The 19,307-nt window shown below is 46.1% G+C and overlaps 1 protein-coding gene across 1 annotated transcript in view; it reads right to left on the reverse strand.

Annotated features, from left to right (window-relative positions):
* Positions 1-809: 809 nt before the first annotated feature.
* The window catches only part of MDGA1 (MAM domain containing glycosylphosphatidylinositol anchor 1), an 87,978-nt gene continuing 69,480 nt past the window's right edge, over positions 810-19,307 (reverse strand). The window contains exons 8-17 of the mRNA XM_069073599.1: positions 18,424-18,720; positions 16,145-16,423; positions 13,835-13,986; positions 11,890-12,067; positions 11,309-11,332; positions 10,518-10,670; positions 9,669-9,803; positions 2,844-2,974; positions 2,327-2,435; positions 810-1,210 (exon numbers count right to left, since the gene is read on the reverse strand). Of these exons, the coding sequence (XP_068929700.1) occupies positions 1,119-1,210; positions 2,327-2,435; positions 2,844-2,974; positions 9,669-9,803; positions 10,518-10,670; positions 11,309-11,332; positions 11,890-12,067; positions 13,835-13,986; positions 16,145-16,423; positions 18,424-18,720 (1,550 nt within the window). The 3' untranslated portion in view covers positions 810-1,118. The remainder of the gene's footprint in view (positions 1,211-2,326; positions 2,436-2,843; positions 2,975-9,668; positions 9,804-10,517; positions 10,671-11,308; positions 11,333-11,889; positions 12,068-13,834; positions 13,987-16,144; positions 16,424-18,423; positions 18,721-19,307) is intronic.

Here is a 19,307-nt window from a genome sequence, read left to right on the forward strand (position 1 = left end):
CCCCATCTCTTAGTGTCCAGTCTAGAGAAGATGGGTTCAGAGTTCCTTGTTACACAATTTATTCCCTCCCTTCTCTCCACTCACATCCCATTTGACCCCCTCTCAGATTCCACCAAAGTCCAGGCCAGTCCAAGGTACTATGTATAGATGTGTTTAAGGAGGGAAAGAAAAGGAGGCTTCCTCTGGTTGGTGCCAGGGTGGGGGCTCTATACAGTTACCTCAGTTGTGACTACCAAGGCATTCTGTGGATTTCTCAGGTCTGGGACAGGGAGGGAAAGGAAAAATTCCAGTCCTTGTTGGGTAACTCCAGGGAAGAAGCCAGAGAGCCCCAGGCTGAGATGAGGGATTTGGGGTTATTTGTGGATTTCTACACTCCAGCCCTCCCTCCCCGAAATACTCTTATAACCCTTGAAAACTGAGAGTTGTTGGAACAAGGGCCCCCTAGATAAAGCAAATACAGTTGAACCCTCTCTTGCCCAAGGGCACAGGGGTAGATGAATTGAGGCGAACCCAGGTAGGGCCCAGGTACTTGCTTCTATCCAGGTTAGGCAGCTGCCTTTGTGCCACACCTGGTGCTGCCAAGCTTCTGTTTAACCGTTAGGGAGAGCAGTAGGTAGCAGGAGGAGAGCAGGGAGACACACAGGGCAATGTGAAAAGAAAAGAAGGAAGAAGAGGATACTGCAAAAGGCCTCTGGGGAACACGGTCCAGCTGTCCTGCCACCAAAGTCCCTGGGGGTGGCTGTGCTGTGCCAACCAATAACAATAGGGCAAGTCCCCTGGGTTTCCATGTTAAAGAAAGTTCTGGTAGCTTAGATAGAAACTTGTGCTTTAATATATATATATATATATATGTATATATATAATGTGTGTGTAAGTGTGTGTGTGTATGTGTGTTTGTGTATGCATGTGTGCATCAAACCAGTGTCTCCAGGATCTCAGGAGATGGGCCTCACCCATACTCTCTTCCTTTGTTTGACCACCACGAGCCCCCCTCGATGGCACTATGGCCCTGTCCCCCTGGGCACCCCGGCTGTGGGGGGGTCAGTCTTTGGTACGATGTAGACACTTTGGTGTGCCGGGGGTCTGGGGAGGGGCATAGGAGAGGGTCGCAGCGCTCATCATCTCAGCATTGCCAAGAGGAAGACAGCAAGGGGCCCAAAGAGCAAGGGGCCAGGTAGGCAGGAGGCACTGCTGCCAGGCATCACCACCACTAGGAAGGAGAGAGAAAGGAGACACAATGAGCACGGGGAAGAGAATTCACGATTGATGAGCAAAGTGTCTGTGTAGCCTAGAGAGCATGATGCCCAAGGATTAGGCGGCCTAAGCAGCCTCCTTGGCCTCCAGCCCCCCACACCCAACTCCTGACCCTTCTCTCTAGTGACTCTGATCAGACCCCCTGCTTGCCTTTACTCAGACAAATATATAAACACACACGCACGCAAGCACGCATGCACATGCACATAGCTACACTCATAAAGCTAGAGGCAAGAACTGAGTGATTTATTCCTCTTTCTCTGCCCCTGTGCCCAGATTAGGGCCAGGCACACAGTAGCTACCCTACTCTGATAGCTACCCTAGAGAAATTTCTATTCTTAGGCCCTCCTCTCATGTTTCGTGACTACCTCTCCAGGATCACCATTTTAGGAAGGATCCCCGCCATCATTCACTGGCCTCATGCCATTCTCTAGACTTCTCCTCAATGGCCAGTCAGACAAACTGAGACCTGGGAAAGACCTTAACTTAAAAAGGCCAACATCCTCACTGTATTCAGGACCATTTCCACTTGTCCAGATCTACATCTTGTCACTGGTGGAGAGTGTCACATGGTTCTGGTGGAGAGAGTGAGGCCAGTGACCTTGCTCAGTCCTCCCTCATTTAAATCCAATTCACTTGCAAGTCATGACATAACCTTCCTGGTGTCCTGGTCCTCTTCCAGAACAAAGGACAAACAACAACAGCAACCATTCAAGGACGTTTCCCCCTCCCCATTTTCCAGCTTCCCTTTGTATTGTCTTCTATTTTAATGTAAAGTCCTTGAGGGAAGGGACTGACTTGTTTATTTGTTTGTGCATCCCCAAAGTTTAGCAGACTGGCCCATAAAAAAAGCACTTAATAAATTTCCTTCCTTCCTTCCTTCCTTCCTTCCTTCCTTCCTTCCTTCCTTCCTTCCTTCCTTCCTTCCTTCCTTCCTTCCTTCTTTCCTTCCTTCCTTCCTTTCTTTTTTTAATCTAATAAAGACAGTTGATTGAGTGATACAAATATGAATACAAATTCATCAGACTTTCATAACTTCCCCTTAATTCTCCTCCACCTCCAAGCCCCAAACCTTTGTTGGGGTCCACTTGCTTCCTAGGACACTCTCCCTTCTTCAGGCTGACGTCATCAATGGCAATGTCCCCCAAATAACCTGAGCCTCGAACCCCTTCAAAGATAATCTGGTGGGAAATGGGATCAGAGAAAAAAAAGAAGGGGAGGTTGAGGAAGATATTGCCAGGGCAGAGGCTGGTTTTCCATCAAAGCCCCCTTCAGCAGCCACTCCTCCTATTGTGTTCAGAAGAAGCCTATCAAAATAACAAGCAGTCACAGAGAGGAAGGACTCCTCCAGTATAGAAATACCTTGAGTCATTTCAGTCAGTCCCCTGCCTTAGGACATGGCTCCTCCCTATATCTTGCCCTGGTAACCAGTATGTGGGGAGAATGCCCTTGCTGAATGTGAGGCAGGAGGATGAACCAGGACAGAATCATCCTAGGACAGGGTTTTAATATACAGTGACTGTAGGAGTGAAGGAATGACATATTGTTGAGCCCCCAAAAGTCATGCAGAAAAATCATCCCTCACTCACCTGGAAAGGCCCACTGGGGTTAATGGGCACATGAGCCTGCTGCCAAGAGTTGCCTCTATTACCACTCAGGGACCATGCATGGGTCTCCAGGGCCCCTTTGTTCCGTGATCGCACCAGAAGATTGAGGGAACCTAGTTGAGAGATGGAAGGGGAAGGAGGGATGGCCACTGAGGGACAATCTTGGGGGAAGAGGGGGGGTCCACATCCACACCCCTTTTCCTCCTACTCCCTGACCATGGGCACACCTGGTAGATGGAAGGAGTGGGGATGCCCTATGTTCTCATACTGACCCAGAAGAGAAGGTGCAAACAGGGCAGAAAGGATGTGGGGAAGAAGCTCTTTCCCCTTGATAGAAGGAAACAGACATGGGGGTGACTAGGCAGCAAAGTGAATAGAGTACCTGCCCTGGGGTCAGGAGGACCTGAGTTCAAGGCTGGCCTCGGACACTTAACACACACACACACACACACACACACACACACACACACACACAAACTAGCTGTGTGACTTTGGGCAAGTCACTTAACCCCAATTGCCCCCCAAAAAAGGCAAAAAAAAAAAAAAGAAGGAAACAGATTTGTTAGTGTTTGAAAATTTGATTGACCTCTGGACGTTTACCCTCCACCTGGGTTTATAGAGAAGAGACTGAGCTGGAAAGGACCTCAGAGTTCATTAAGTTGACCCCTATCATTTTAGGGATAAGTAAATTAGGGCATAGAGAAGTTAGGGTCACATGGCCAGGTGGTAAAGTGGATAGGATGCTGGATGTGGAGTCAGGAACACTTTGAATCTAAATTCAGCCTCAGATACCAGCTGTGTGACACTGGGCAAGTTACTTACCTTCTCTCTTCCTCAGTTTCCTCATATGTAGAGTGGGAATAATGATAGCACCTACCTCTCAGGGTCGTTGTGAGAATAAAATGAGATGTTTGTAAAGGGCTTTGCAAAGGTACTGTATGCATGTTAGCTCTTATTATTATTAGTAGTAAATTTCTGAAAGAGGATTCAAACCCAGGTCTTCTCCATCTAATCCAATAAGTTAGAATGTGAATTTTATTTTAACCTTATATAGGAAGAGACCAAAGGAAAGAGAAGTAAAGGGAAATGATTCACAAATGAAAAGTAGGGTATGAGGTGAAGCTCCCCAAACAAAATTTAGTTAAGGAAAAAGAATATGCCTGCTCCCCTCAACTTATGCACAGTTACAATCAGTGTGCTGCTTAACATAAAGGAGTTTATCCTCTAGACTTGCTTGCTTCTATACTACTAGATCCCAGTTACTGAGATTAATGAATCCCTTGAAATGGTTGTATGTATCCAAATTTGCACTATTTGAAGTTATGTGTGTTTTATTTTTCTACTTTGGGAAAGAAACAAGCATTTATTAAGTACCTACTACATGTCAGGAACGATGTTAACTGAGCCCTTTTTATAAATATTATACTATTTGATCCTTACGACAACTCTTTGAGTTGGCACTATTATGATTCCTATTTTACAGGTGAGGAAACTGAGGCAACTCAGTGGCTTGCCCAGGGTCATACAGAAAGTGCCTGAGATTCAACCTTAGACACTTAACACAAAAAAAAAACTAGCTGTGTGACCTTGGGCAAGTCACTTAACCCCAATTGCCCTCCAAAAAGCAAAAATTTTAAATTAAAAAATAAACAAATGAGAATATTGGACTATATATTTAAAGAAAGAAACAAAGTGTCTGAGACCATATTTTAAAGGGGTAGCTAGGTGGCGCAGTGAATACAGCACCAGTCGTGGAGTCAGGAGGACCTGAGTTCAAATTTGACTTCAGACACTTGGTCATATTTACTAGCTGTGTGACCTTGGGCAAGTCACTTAACCCCGATTGCCCTGCCTTCCCCCTCCAAAAAGCAAAAGGAAGAAAAAGTGTGTGAGGCCATATTTTTTAAAAAACCTTTTTTTTTCTATGACAATATTTAAACTGAGGTCTGCCTAACTCCAGGTTCTATCCACTGTGCTACCTAGCTACCTCAGCACTAGGAGTGGAGCCCAGAGACCATCTGGTCTATTTTACAGATGAGGAAACAGACCAGCTAGGTGGCACAGTCAAATTGGAGCCGAAATACTTCATTGTCATAGCAAACTCCCACTACTAATGTAGATGTTCTCTAATTTATAGTCTTAGAGAGAGTAGGACACTAAGGAGTTAAGTGACTTGCCCCAGGTCACACAGGTAGTATGTCTCCAAAGCCAGCTTGCTGGCTCTGTTGCCAGCTCTCTCTCTGCTTTGCCAATCTAGCCTTTAATAGCTTAGCAAAAGTTCCTCTGAGAAAATTCTAACCTTGTCTACAAAGGAAAGTCGTGGGGATGACCAGAAAAGCACTGGGTTGGGGATCACAGCTTTAGAGTGGGGGGGACCTCAGAAATCATCTAATTCAATCCCCTCATTTAATAGATGAGTGATTTGCCTGAGGTCACACAGGCAAATAAAATTTCGACCCAAACCATCTGAGGGTGCCTCATTCCCTTTGGCTAGGGGACCATGGGTAAGTCTGAGTTTCAGCTTTCCAATCTGTAAAATTAGGGAGTAGAATAATAGTGCTTGCCCTTTCTACCTCACAGGGTCATGGGAGGAACTTGTTTTGTGAGATGCTATAGAAATATGGGTTGCTATTATTAGCGGAAAGAAAACACTATACCCCTAGGTTTGGGAAGAAAGCTCCCAGCCCAGCTTTAAAGGACTCTGCCCCTTAGTGTGAGTGAAAAGAGAATGACCCCTGATGACCTAGAACAGACTGTCCCTTGTCATGTCCTTCCTGATTGTCAGAGCCCAATCATTACCTCCCTTTTCTGTCCCCTTTCCCTTGGAATCACAGCATATTATAAAAAGCTGTAAGAAACCTCAGAAATTAGGTGGTCTGACCTCACATTCAACCTATGGGAACACAGGCTCAGAGAGGAGGAAACAACTTGTCTAGAGTTACCCAGCAAGTTCGTAGTGGAGCCAGGAATTAAAGTCAGTGTTTCTTTGAACCCTCAAGTCCAGGATTCTATCCACTGCCTACTTCCAGATGGCAGAGAAGATATATCTGGGGGCAACAGAGCCCAGGTCTCACACGAAGGGGAAGGACACTTCCTGCTTCTCCTTTCTTGGGGTAGCTCAGCCACCTGAACCCTCAGACCCAAGCTGCTGTCTTGTGGGGGTAGGGACAGAGGGCTCAAACCCCAATCTGGCTCTATCTAATGGTGGCACAAGGAAGAGGTTTGAAGCAGGGCCACTGTCCAACTGGTGTCTCTCTCCAGTCTTTTTAGCATCAACCCTCCTTTGTAATGTTCCCCAGGAGCTCTTTCCACTCCCAGCTCCCCCTCCCATCATCTAAGATTGAAGAAGAAAGAGCTGGCGCTGAGGGACGGGAAATCAATCATCTATCGGAGAGGGGCTGGCTCTGGTGCCCGAGCACTGGGGCTGGCATTTACATGGCGCTGCCCACAGACAAAGCCGCACCAGCTGGGATGCCAGATAGGCCCCCTCGGGGAGGAGGGGGCCCGCCAAATGTTACCTGCCTGGGGATGAAAGCAGTTGGCTTTAATCTGGCTGGGGTAGGGAGGGAGGGATGTTAGCTGTGGAAAGACACACAAAGACCAAAGACAGCTGGTGCCCTGAAGCTGCCAGGCCGGATAGGGCATGAGTGGATGGCAGGCTTAGGGGGACAGGGGAAATAGCTAGGGACTTGGAAAATGGGAACTTTATGGAGATTGAGGGCAGGGTAAGAGCTCTGCAGACTTTTAGGGAGGGAGAAGATACTTCCCCTCACTCTGGACTGGTAGACACAAAAGATAACATTGCAAGAAGTGAGGGTACCATGGTGTGATGAAAAAGAACATGGGTTTTGGAATCAGGTCCTAAGGTCAAATCTCTTCTCTATTACTTGTTAAAATCCTAACTGTGCTACCTGTCTGTGTGACCTTGGGTAAAACTATTAACTTCTCTGTTCCTCAGTTTTCTCATGTGTAAAAACCAGAAGTTTGTATGATAACTTTGAGGGTCCCTTTCTTCCAGCTCTAACTTTCATATTTGGGAACCAAGGGAAGAAGAGCCCCCTCCTAATAATGTATCCATAACTTTAGGGATTTGTCCTGTTCCAGTCCCTATAGAGGGTCCCTCCTGACAACGAGAGACAACCCCAAATTATAGTTTCCCTTCTCATATGTAGAAATATATGTGTGTAGATATTTATACACACACACACACACACACACACACACACACACTTCTCCCCTTCATCATCTTCCCTCTGATCCAACCTCAGTCTTCACTTGCTCGGCTCCAGGTTGGGAAATTAGTCTCTCTTTCCCTAGATAACGATGGAATTCCCACCCTGGGTTATTGACCCTATGGTTCTATCTCTGACCCGTGCCCCCACGGTTTAGATTTTGGAGAGTGTGGGTAGCTTATCAATACCCCTAGCTCCTCTGAATAACTAATTTTAGATCTGTTACCTAGATATTTATTACACCCAGACCCAAATCTCCTGTTATTCTTGGTTCCTGGAGTTAATGAACTATGCCATTAGGGAGAATAAATTTTCCCCCAATATAAGAAGTAGGGTGGTCTTTTATTTTCCCTGAAATAATTTCCTTTAATATTTGCCTCCCAGGCTTGGCATTCCTGGATTTGGGGGCTATGGTATTGCTTCATCCATCTCAGACCCCAATGGGAGCACCTAGAGAACCCCAGAAAGAGCTATTGCCCAGTGGGACATCACTTCCACCTCCTCCTGCCCCAGAGTCAACCTCAACTTTCTTGCTAAGGCCTCCTTCCCCTTTCCTCTCCTAGAGACACTGAACCTTTATCTCCACCCTACCAGAGGTAACGCAGAATTCCCTCTCCTCCCTGATCCTTAGACTCCCTTCTCACTTCCCAATGATGGTGGACTGTCCCTGTGGAGCTGATACATCCTAAGGACTCCAGGGACTTTCCATCTGCCCTGTAGCTGCACCTTTGGGATCTCCTCATCTTTTCATCAGCCACCTGAACCTGCTATATATTAACTGCATTATTTACTCTGATTAAAGCATAGGCTTCATGAAAGCAGGGATTTTCTTTTTTTTCTGTATCCCCAGAATTTCACACTGGGCTTGGCACATAGTAAGCACTTAATAAATGCTTTTTTTTACTCATTCATTCATCTCTTGTCATTACATGGCCATTAATGTTATACCTACCTTCATCCTGCTAACCTGAACAGACTTCAACAATCTTTAGATCAGTACTTTCTCATCCAGCTCCTGGCTGTGCTATTCACTACCTGTGTGACATTGACCAAGTAATTTCCCCTAATCTGTCCCTCAGTTTCCTTTTATAAATGAGAGTTTTATACTAGATAATGTCAAAGGTCCCTTGAAGCTCCAAAATACCCTAGTCTATGATCCCAAGGAGGACTATGGCATAGTGAATGCTGGAACTGAAGTTGGCATCCTAGGATAAAATCCCTTCTCTGGCATTAGCTGTGCTGAAATGAAATAGTGTATGTAAAGCACTATCCATATTTTAATCATTATTATTCTATGAAGCAATGAATTTAGCAGATAAACAAACTATATTAATGTTTTGCATGAATTTTTCTTCCAGCTCCTGGAGCCCAAGCCAGAAAGAAAGAAAGAAAGAAAGAAAGAAAGAAAGAAAGAAAGAAAGAAAGAAGCAAAGAAAGAAAGAAAGAAAGAAAAGAAGGAAGGAAGAAAGGAAGGAAGGAAGAAAAAGAAAGAAAGAAAGAAAGAAAGAAAGAAAGAAAGAAAGAAAGAAAGAAAGAAAGAAAGAAAGAAAGAAAGAAAGAAAGAAAAGAAAGAGAGAGAGAGAGGGAGGGAGGAAGGAAGGAAGGAAGGAAGGGAAAGAGAGAGGAAGAAAGAGAGAGGAAGGAAGGAAGGAAGGAAGGAAGGAAGGAAGGAAGGAAGGAAGGAAGGAAGGAAGGAAGGAAGGAAAGAAGGAAGGAAGGAAGGAAGGAAGGAAGGAAGGAAGGAAGGAAGGAAGGAAGGAAGGAAGGAAGGAAGGAAGGAAAGAAGGAAGGAAGGGAGGGAGGGAGGGAGGGAGGAAGGAAGGACCAGTATTTAAAGTTTAAGAGACAACTAGGAAGGCTCAATGGCTAGAGCACTGGACCTGGAGTCAAGAAGACCTGAGTTCAAATTCAGCTTCATAATTTAATACCTGTGTAACTCTGGGAAAATCATTTAACCTGTCTGCCTCAGTTTCCTCATCTGTAAAATGGAGATAATAATAGACCCATGAGGATCAAATGAAATATTTTTAAAGTGCTTTTTTGGACCTTAAACCACTACATAATATATATTTTTGGACCTTAGACCACTATATAATATATATGTTTTTAGAACTATATGTAGTTCTAAAAAAAAAAAAAAGGACATCTGGTAGGTAAAGCTTTGTGGATTTCATAAAACTTTTTAAACCGATGACTGGAAAATACTGCTCTAGACAAATCCTGATTCTGTTGCTTACTACGGGTGTGACCTTGGGCAATTCCAGCCTTGGTTTCCTCATCTGTAAAATGAGAGGATTTGATTAGGTGACCCCTCAGATTCCTTCCATTTCTAGTGCTATGATCCTATGTTTAGAAGGTTTCCAGCTCCAGATTTATGATCCTATCTATGATATTACAACTCTGACCTTGTGCCTTCCTATGTCCTTTGCCCTCTCAGATTTCTAATCTTCCTCTCAACCAGGGCTGAATCCCAGCCCCTACCACTCAAGACAGCCACTTGTAGCCCTCTGAGGGAAGGCCATGTGCCTACTTTCTCGGTCATCCCTCCCTCCTCCGGCTCCTGCCCCAGACTCACCAATGTGCTTCCCGTACATGTGGTAGAAGAAGGAGACACAGTAGAGTTTAGCACTGATGTTATACAATGGGCTCACGAGCCTTGCCCGGTCCCCCAACTCCCGGGGCCTGGATGTCTCAATAAACATGTAATAACCTTGAGAGGAGAGGGAAGAGATTGCTCACCACCACCTCACAATCCTCCTTCAGAACTTTCCCAAGATCATCCCCCAATCTGAGATCTCTTCTTACTTTTTTCTTTTTTTTAAGAAGTGTAAAATATTGTTTAATTTAAGAAATTTTTTTAATACAATTGGTGATTTTAATTTACTTTTCAGTGCAAAGTGACTAAATTTGAAGAAAAAAAAAACAATTGATGAAACAGAACCTAATACTTTAAAAAGATATTCTTGTACCTATAATGTGTTGTACAGGGTCTCAATTTTCCCCAAGGTTATGTTGTAAAATTCCTTCTTTCTTTCTGTCTCTTCCCCTTCTACTTAGAGTTCCCTCCTCCAGGAAGACTCCTCAGCCTGTATCCACCCCAAAGACCATGCCTCTCAGCATCAGTTGGAGAGCTCCCAGAAGGCTGAACAGTGCTTCCTCTCTCCATGCCTGTCCCCCTTCTCCCTAGCAGTATCAAGACAGCATGGTACAGCGGAAAGAGAACATTCTATGGAGTCAGAGAACCTTGGTTCAAATCTCCCTCTGAAACTTGTTACCTTGTAACCTTGGCAAGTCATTTAACCTTGCTGGGCCTCAGTTTCCTTAACTACAAAATATGGAGACTGGACTAGACAGGTTCTGAGGTCTCCAGCTCTATGATCCTATATCCTCTGAACTCTCTATCCCTGCTTCTTCCCTCACTCACCCTCTGGAGTCCCACTTATATCAGTGGGGGGGCCAGTGTTGGGGGAGCGTTTGGGGTTCTGAGTGAGGGCATTCTGGCGAGTCCAGTCAAAGTTGTCTGCCCGGTCCTGGGTGTAGCCACAGATCTTCTCATCCTCAAAGTGGCAGGTATTATCTAGGGGGAAAGAGAAAAGAAAGAAAGAGGGGGAAGATGTACATAGAAGAGGAGGAGGGAGACTGTAGAAGGTCAGCCACTGCCATTGTCCCTTCTCAGTTCCCAATCCAATCACCCACTCTCCCATCCTATTTGATCTATAGCTGAAGTAAGCATGCAAATGAACATGTTTCTACATTTTTAGGGGGGCTAAAGAAAACCAGGCAATAGCACCTAAAGGAAATGGGACCACATACCTAAAGGAAATTGAGTCAGCTGTTGAGGACGAGAGAGTACAAGTCAATGGCAGGGAAAGGTAGGGCAAACATAAAGCCATACCTTTAGATTATAGGGCCCAATGCCAATGTAAGAAGAGATGAGACTCTCCCATTAATGAAGTAGTACTCAGTTCTAACCTTAGTGCCCTGGGTCTCTTCTTCCCAATTGCTTTCTGGATATCTCCTCTTCTCTTCACCCAGCCCTAAACCCTTCTTCAATCTCTTGGAGACAGAGAGAAAATCCATTCTCCCTTTCTTCCCAGACAAATTTTCCTGCTTCTAATGAGAATCCGAATCCAATGCCATCCTGACCTGGGAGAACTACCACCACCAGGGAGATGTCAGAAATGTGCTCATGAAAGAAAATGAAAGAACCCTCACCTGATAGGTTCGGAGAGTTGGTTGCTGGGAAAACAAAGCAGAAACACAAAGTTAGAGCCTTGTGTTGTTGCCATTGTAAAGGTTGCTGGGTGGGGATAATGGGGTACTTAGAAACTAAACACAAGGTTGGGCTAGAACCGGTGCCTGAGGGGAGAGAGGGCAGGACTGGAAAGGTTTCAATACATTTTGACAAGAAATAAATAGCATGCAAATCAAATGAGATTTGAAATATTATGCAAATCCACATTGCCTGCATGTGTGAGCAAATAAGTTCATAGCTCAAACATTGTACGTATCTGAACTGCAAAGCTGATCAAAAAGACCCAGCTAGACTGATTCTATTCCTGTTCCCAGAGAAAAGCAGCCTGGAAACAGGTTTGGGAGGGGTCTGCCCTGGGGAAGATGCTACTCTGGAGAGAAAGGGACTCTCCCGGGGGAGCTGGGAGTGTTTTCAAACAGAGCAGGAGAAATGGAATAGCCTCTAGTCTTCCATAAAGCTGAAGGGCAGCAGTGCTTTGGGACAAAAGAAGGGGATCTCCTCCTACCCCCTTCCCCCCATGCTCAGTCCCCCAGCCACCTACGCTCCATGTATCGGATAATGCGGGCAGCCATGTCTCCAGCCCCAAAGGTGGTGATGGGTGTGAGGCGGACCTCATAGCTATGAGGCACCTTCAGGTCAGTCAGTATGTATTCAAGCAACTGCCCCTTCTCCACTCGGCGAACTGGGATTGGCTTCGTTACAGACGTCCGAAGGCTTAGCTGGGGACATAGGCATTAGGGCCCATCAATTATAGGCTCTTGAGTCCCTTCTCCCCTTCCTTCCCCCACCATCGGCCCCCACTCTCCAAGAATGCCCTCAGTGGCATGGTGTAATGGAGAGAGCCCACAGTTTCATATACTACCTTTATTTGTTATTGTATATTGAAATGTCTATTGATGAATAAATTCATAATAAAAATATAAAAATTAAAATGAACAAGGAATGGAGAAATTAACTTTCATAGAAATGAAATGAAATAAAGTAAAATAAAACCTAAAACCACAGAACCCACTGAGCATGGCTATCAGTAACTATGGGGAAAAAGGGAGTCCTGACTTGGAAATCTTGAGAACTGAGTTTGAATCCAAGCTCTACAACAAACAAGCTATGTGACGTTAGGCAAAACACTTCCCATCTTTGGGACTCCATTTCCTCCTCCGTCCAAAGGGTATTATTATAAGCCCCGACTCAGACTACTTCATTGAACTGTCATAAGAACTAATGAGACAGTGGATTCACTCAGTTCTACAGAAACAAAATATTCATCTTCTAACCTGATTTTGATTCCCTTGTAACCCTAAAGCCCAAGAGGTTAAGAGCTGGAAGGGACCAAGACCACTCCTCATTTCATAAATTAGGAAACTGAGTCATGGAGAAATTAAGTGACTTTCCCAGGATCATACAATTAGTAAATATTGGAGGCAAGACAGTTCTTTCTGACTCTAAGTCCAGTGTCCTATCCACTATGCCATAGTAGGAGAGAGAGCTTAGTGTGTCTGAGTCCCTATCACCAAAATCTCAAAGACTAAAGACAGGCTCTCCCTTCATTGTCTCTCTTCTTATTCTCTTTTTAAAAATTATTTATTTTATTCTGAACTTAAGAAATAAAACAAGCATTTCCATAACATAGTAGAATAGGGGAAAAAAAGATGATTTGTATGGCCATAAGCTCTTTGCCCTATGGGGAAAACTGGTATACTCTCACATACACACATTGCTGATATTTCCAAGTTCTTATATTAATGACCTGCCCAGGCCAGAATGTATCATTTCTGTTAGTCACAATTGAGGGAGTATGGGGTGAGATGAGACAGGGTACCCAGAGTTTATGCAGTTTTGGGGACTCTGAAAGGGCAGAAGCCAATGTCAGGAGATACTTGTTGGTTTAGCTCACTGCTTTTTGGTCAGTGTTTCCTATCCCTCCCATACCCCCAACCCCATAAACTCAGATATCCTTCAACACCCCAAGAATTATGGGACACAGCCACCTTCCTCACTCAACCTCTTTTTAAAATTAAGGTAGGACCTATGATTTTATTGATATAGAGAACTTCCCATGAGAAAACTCCCCATACCAATAGAGATCAGCACTCCATCTGTAACTGGAGAGTCAGTGTATTGCTATGCAGTGCATAGCATTCAGGAAGACCCAGGTTCAAATCCTACCTCTGATAATATCTCTATGACCTTGGGCAAGTAACTTCCCTCTAAGCCTCAGTTTCTTCATCTGTGAATGCAAGTGTTAGATCTGTTCTAAATCTGTTATCTTATGATCATAAACCTTAAAGAGTTTCCTGGGAACATTGCCCAGCGTCACACAAGCCAGTATGTGTCAGAGGTGGGACTCTACCAACTTCTTAATGAGCATTCTGGGGAGCATAGCTCCACTCTCCAGTCCCATATCCTTATGGGGATGAGGACATTCTTTCCCATTCTCATTACACCCCTTGCCTCCTCCTCTGCTAGCCTGTATGTCTCCAGCCCACCTGGCGGACGTCCAGCCGGTAGCTGAGGACAGGATCTACGGCGTCAGGCTCCTTCTGTGTCCACTGAAGCACGTAGGAGTAGTTCTTGGACAGCTTGTGGCTGCGGGTGGGGTTTGGGGTGTCGTAGTAAAACTCCGGGCTGTAGGCTTTGGCTGAGAGGGTGGGTGTGTGGAAGGGGGTTTGGGGCCATGGGGGACAGGGAAGGACAAGGTAGAGACAGAGGAGGAGAGGGAGGAGTTTGGGGTGAGACAGAGAGGGAAGAGAGGGGATAGTTGGGGGATACAGAATGAAAAGAGAAGATAGTTGGGGAAACAAAGAAGGAAGAGAAGGGATAGTTGCAGAGGGATCCAGGAGAGTGAGGAGAAAGGAAAGAAAGGACATAGTAAGGAGAATCAAGAGGGTAGAAGGGGAAATGGTTAAGAGTAATCAAGAGAAGGAGGAAGAATAGAGGAGACAGAAATGAGGGGGAAGATTTGTGGGGAAACAGAGATGGGATATTAGGTAGAAACAGGGAATGGAAAGAGGGAGGGAGAGACAGAAAGGGAATAAGGAAGATAGGGAGGAGTATAGGGAGAAGAGGGGAGAGGGGAGGGAGGTGGGAAATGTCACAGGGGCCCTCTGGCTGGTGAAGGGTAGGGAGGGGAAGGGATGAGGAAGGTGACCAGTGATCTGAGGCCCCAGTCTCTCAACCACTCAGGGTGTTGGACACCCTGGAAGGTGTGTGTGTGGGTAAGGGTGAAGGAGAATATTCCCACAACTGCTGGAGGTGGTGACCAGACAAGGGGATGGGGATGGGGAGAGGCTGGAGGTTGGAGGGGTGGGAGTGGGCACACTAGGTGCCTTTCCACAGAGTTTAATGCCATTTGAGCATGATGTCATTATAATGCATTGAATCTCCTTGAACAGAAGATATAATGGAGGAGTCTGGGATGCCCCCCAAAACCCTGTAATTCTCAATTCTTACAATCCCAAGGATATCCTTCCCTCCCTCCCCAGTCCCTCTATGCTTCCCCCAACCCACCAACCCATAGGCCCCCAGTTCTGTTGAAGCCCAGGCCAGCAGCCCAGAGACAGCACCCAACCATTCCAACCTGGCTTGGCAGGGATTGGATGAGAAGATTGAGAAGAGAAAAAGAAATAGGGATCAGGGCTGCAAGAAGAGAGGGAAGGGAGAAAGGGGAAGACTAGGTGAGAAAGGAAGGGAACAGTGGGGAAAAGGCAGGAGAGGGAAAGGGGCTGTGGAGATAATGTAGGAGAGACAGGAAGAGGCTGGAGGGACACTTGGGTAGAGGAATAGGGATGAGGTAACCCTAGGGAGGATAGGATAGAGATGAAGGAACACCGGATAGAGAAGGGAAAGGGCTATGAGGGAACGCCGAGGGATAGGGAGGAGGTAAGAACGCTAGGGAGAATGGGGGGGGGAGAGAATTGGGGGAAAGAAGGAGGCTGGGTTCACTGTGGAGAGAGGAGAGGGACCCGGGAAACACGAGGGAAGAAGGAAGAGGGAAGACAGCTATGGGAGAGGGTAGGGAATTGGGAATTGGAGGGCACTTGGAAGGGGCTGAAAAGGAAGTACTGGAGGACATTGAAGGAAAGGGAAAGGACAGAAGAGGGAAAGGGTTGGGCGTACTGGGGAAGGGCTCGGACATATAGGGGAGAGGGGAGGAGACTGGAGATACTAGGGAAGGGGCTGGGGCACATTGCGGGGAGAAGGGAGATGGGGAACACCTGAGGGGACTAGAGAGATTTCGTGAATAAAGTGTCCTTTATAACGAAGTAATACAAGTACAAGCTAAAGCATCTGTTCACTGACGGACCAGTGAAGCGTCCACGTTTTATTGTGGAGAATAACCTGCTAGGAATTACTTTTGTGGCTCAGGTCTGGAGCTCAGACCCTCAGTATTTGACCTGCAGCTTCCATGTAGAGAAACAAAAAGAGGAAGGGGTGACCGGAGATGAGCACTAAACTCTCCTCTTCTGGTCAACAGGTGCGAGGAGGAAGGTGCTGATGGAAGGGGAGGGGCTGAGATGAGCAAAGGACCGCTTAGCGGAATCGGACTGAGATTAAACTGGAAAGGACAATGTGTAGTGAGTGACAGGGAGAGATAAATTTGAGATTATAGGGACCATGGCTGGGAGATAAGAACTGGGCTTAGACATGGGGGGCTGAGAGGCTGAGGGATAGAGATTGGGCTTTCGAGACCAGGCCTAGTGGCAGCCCTTTGCCAGGAAGAGAGCCCAGGCTGAGAGAAGGGAGAACCAGAGATGAGGACATCGTTTGGGGAAGGGGGACAGGTGAGGGCCACTCACCGGAAACCTGGAAGAGGCAGGAGGCGGCGCCCACATCGTTGGAGATGGTGCACTCATAGCTGCCGCTGCTGTCGCGGGTGAGAGGGTCAAGGCGCAGCTCCGCGTGGTCTGGGGCTTCGTTGTGGGGAGCGGGCGGCGTGGGCAGGAGGTGCCCATTGAAGCGCCACACAGCGGACGCGATGCGCAGGGGGCTACCTCGAAGCAAGGTGCAGCGCAGCAGTATGGGTCGGCCCAGGGCCTGGCGCACGTCCTGGTTGGTTGGTTCCACGACTGGAGGGACTAGGGGGAGACCAGGTAGGAGGGGATACACCACAGGGTCAGCAGGAGTCCCCCTCCGCTCCTCCTCTCCTCCCTCTCCCCAAGCCAGTAGACAGGAGGGGATTGGCATAGGATATGGGGGTTGGAGTTTCCTCTAGGAGGATATACACTGGCTTCAGAGTAGAATCTGGGGTTCCCTGAGGGGAAGTGACAGCCTATATATCCAGGGCACAGGAATATACACTCGGGCACTCATATACACAAATGCATATATACAGATACACACACACATCAGCAGCAGCAAAAAGAGATACAGATAGAAAAACTTTCAATAAACATACAGGCAGCAGAACACCCTCAGAATTACAGAACCTTGGGGCTGGGGGAGAGGCGGGGAGGCTTGAAGTTCGTTGTACCTCAATATCTATTACATTCCTAGCAAGTAGTCATTGAGCCTTCTCTCGAAGTTTAACGGTTAGATGGTGACTTTATTGCATATAGTACTCAAAGAAAAAGTATCTGTACTCAATGGAGGTTCCCAGTTTCCTGTACAATCCTGTCCTTCTGACCCATTATGCATATGGAAGTACTCATTTTAGCTGGAGTTTGTTGAATTAAGAATAAAAAGAAAATGAAATGAAAATAAAGACAAGAACAACAAAAAGATTGCTATTAAGAAGGAATCTGCTATCTCTTGGGTTGGATAGCTCCATTTTTGTGGAAGTTTTTCCATAAATGGAGCCTAAAACTGCCTTTCTGCAATATTCACTCATTTTGTCTAATTCAGACCAAGCAGAAATAAGTGTTATCCTCATCCACAAAACAGTCCTTCATATACAGAAGATGCAACTGTTACCCCAACAAGTTTTCTCCTATTCAAGCCTCTTTTGAATTCTCTCTAGTTTATTAGTGTCTGTCCTCAGCAGTACCCAAAAATGAATGAAATACTTTCGATGTGGGCTGACCAGGGCAGAGTATACTGGGACTGGCTGCCTCCCTTATTCTGTATACTGTTCCTCTTAACACAGTATAAAATTACAGCAGGTTTTTTTTTGAGGGGGGGAAACCATGTGATATTGTTCACTTTTATTAACCTTTGTCAAAAACCCAGATCTTTTTTCAGATGAACTGTTTCACTCATCAAATCTCCTCAATTTTGTAATTGTGAAGTTGATTTTTTGAACCCAAGCATAAGAATTTACATTTACTTATGTTAGATTTTCTTAAAAGATTTGGCCCACTTATAAATGTATCCTGCTATGCACTTGTACACACATGTCATAAGCATACACAGATGCTCATGTGCACTACACACACCTCACACCTCACACTTCTCCCCCTTCACATTCACCAACACTTTCCTAGGATTCAGGATGACTTCCCACACTGTAGTTGATACTCTTGACTGACTGACAAGCCTCCAAGGACATATATACTCCTTTCCAACCATTCCCACTTAGTAGGAGACCTCTTCCCATAGCTCTGCCCCAGGATCCATGCTGAGTTTCCTAAGAATGCCATGTGTGCATGAGGATTTTAGACAGAGGAGATGATAGTTTCAAGACATCTTGGGCTGTGAGGTTCTTGATGCCAAGAACTCATTGACCTTTATGTTTGTATGTAGTGCTTGGCACATAGTAGATGCTTAGAAGCCAGTTAACAAACTTTTATTAAGCCATTACTGTGTGCCAGACACTGTGCTAAGCTTGATTGATTGATTGTGGATAGAGGTATATGGACTTGGATCATCAGGGAGGGGATGTCTCAGGGAGTTGTGGTTGGGCTACAAGTAGTGGAGATTCTTTATCGAACCGGGTTGTTGGCTGAAAAGTGGAGGGGAGGTCATGGAAAAGCTATTGAGGGAGAGGTGTTGGGAGTAGAGTTCTAAGAGCTGAGGAGGTTGACAGCAGCACTCTCCTGGTAAGACAGTTGAGCCAGTTGTTGGGTAGGAGAGTTTAGGGTGGGGGACAGTGGAGGTATGTTCAATGGGTGGTTTGAAGATGCTTCCAGGAGACACTCACACTGCACATTAAGCTGCACCTGCGCCTCCCGGGACCTAACATTGAAGCCATTGTACCGAGCAGTCTGACAGCGGTAGGTCCCACTCATCTCCCGGCTCACTCGTTCCACCCGTAGCTTCCCGTCTGGCGTCTCCTCCATGGTAGCTCCAGAGGGCAGCAGGCCAGCTTCCTTGTCCACTCGGGACCACAGCACGGGAGGCCTTGGCTTCCCCCGAACTTCACACTGTAGCTCCACGGAGGACCCCTCACGAACCATCACCACTGACCTGCCCTTGGGGACACTGATTGTGGGGGGCACTGCAAAGGGGGATGAGGAAGATCAGAGGGAGAACTGCCTTTTCCTTATTGCCCAAGACTCATCCTCTGCCCAATAGCTAACATTTACATAGTGCTTTAAGACTTTCAAAATGCTTTACATGACTTATCTCACTTGATTTTCACAATAACCCTGAGAAGGAGGTGGTGTTATTGTCATTATCTTTCTTCCTATTTTACAGATGAGGAAACTGAAGCTGAGAGATTATTGTCATTTGCCCTATCTAGATAATTCATGCCCAAAATTTAGTCTTCCTGCCCCCAAGTCCAGTGCCTTATCCATTCCACCAAGTTGATTTTCTTGTTGTCCCCTAATGATGGAGGACTCATGACATAATGTTGTGCCTGGACACTGTCTGGAATATGCTTCACACTGCACTCCATCACCAAGGGTGGGGGACCTTTGACCTCAAGGCCACATGTGGCCTTCTAGGTCCTTGGGTGTGGTCTTTGACTGAGTCCAAGTTTTACAGATTCAGTCCAAGGGTGGCACTTGAGGACCTAGAGGGCTCCATGTTGCCTTGAGGCCACAGGTTCCCCACTCCTGAATCCAAATCATACCTGTTTCT

Source organism: Petaurus breviceps, unplaced genomic scaffold (genome assembly GCF_028583685.1).
Source record: "Petaurus breviceps papuanus isolate PSGF00001 unplaced genomic scaffold, PetGlider_PUasm1.0 90865, whole genome shotgun sequence".
NCBI lineage: Eukaryota > Metazoa > Chordata > Mammalia > Diprotodontia > Petauridae > Petaurus > Petaurus breviceps.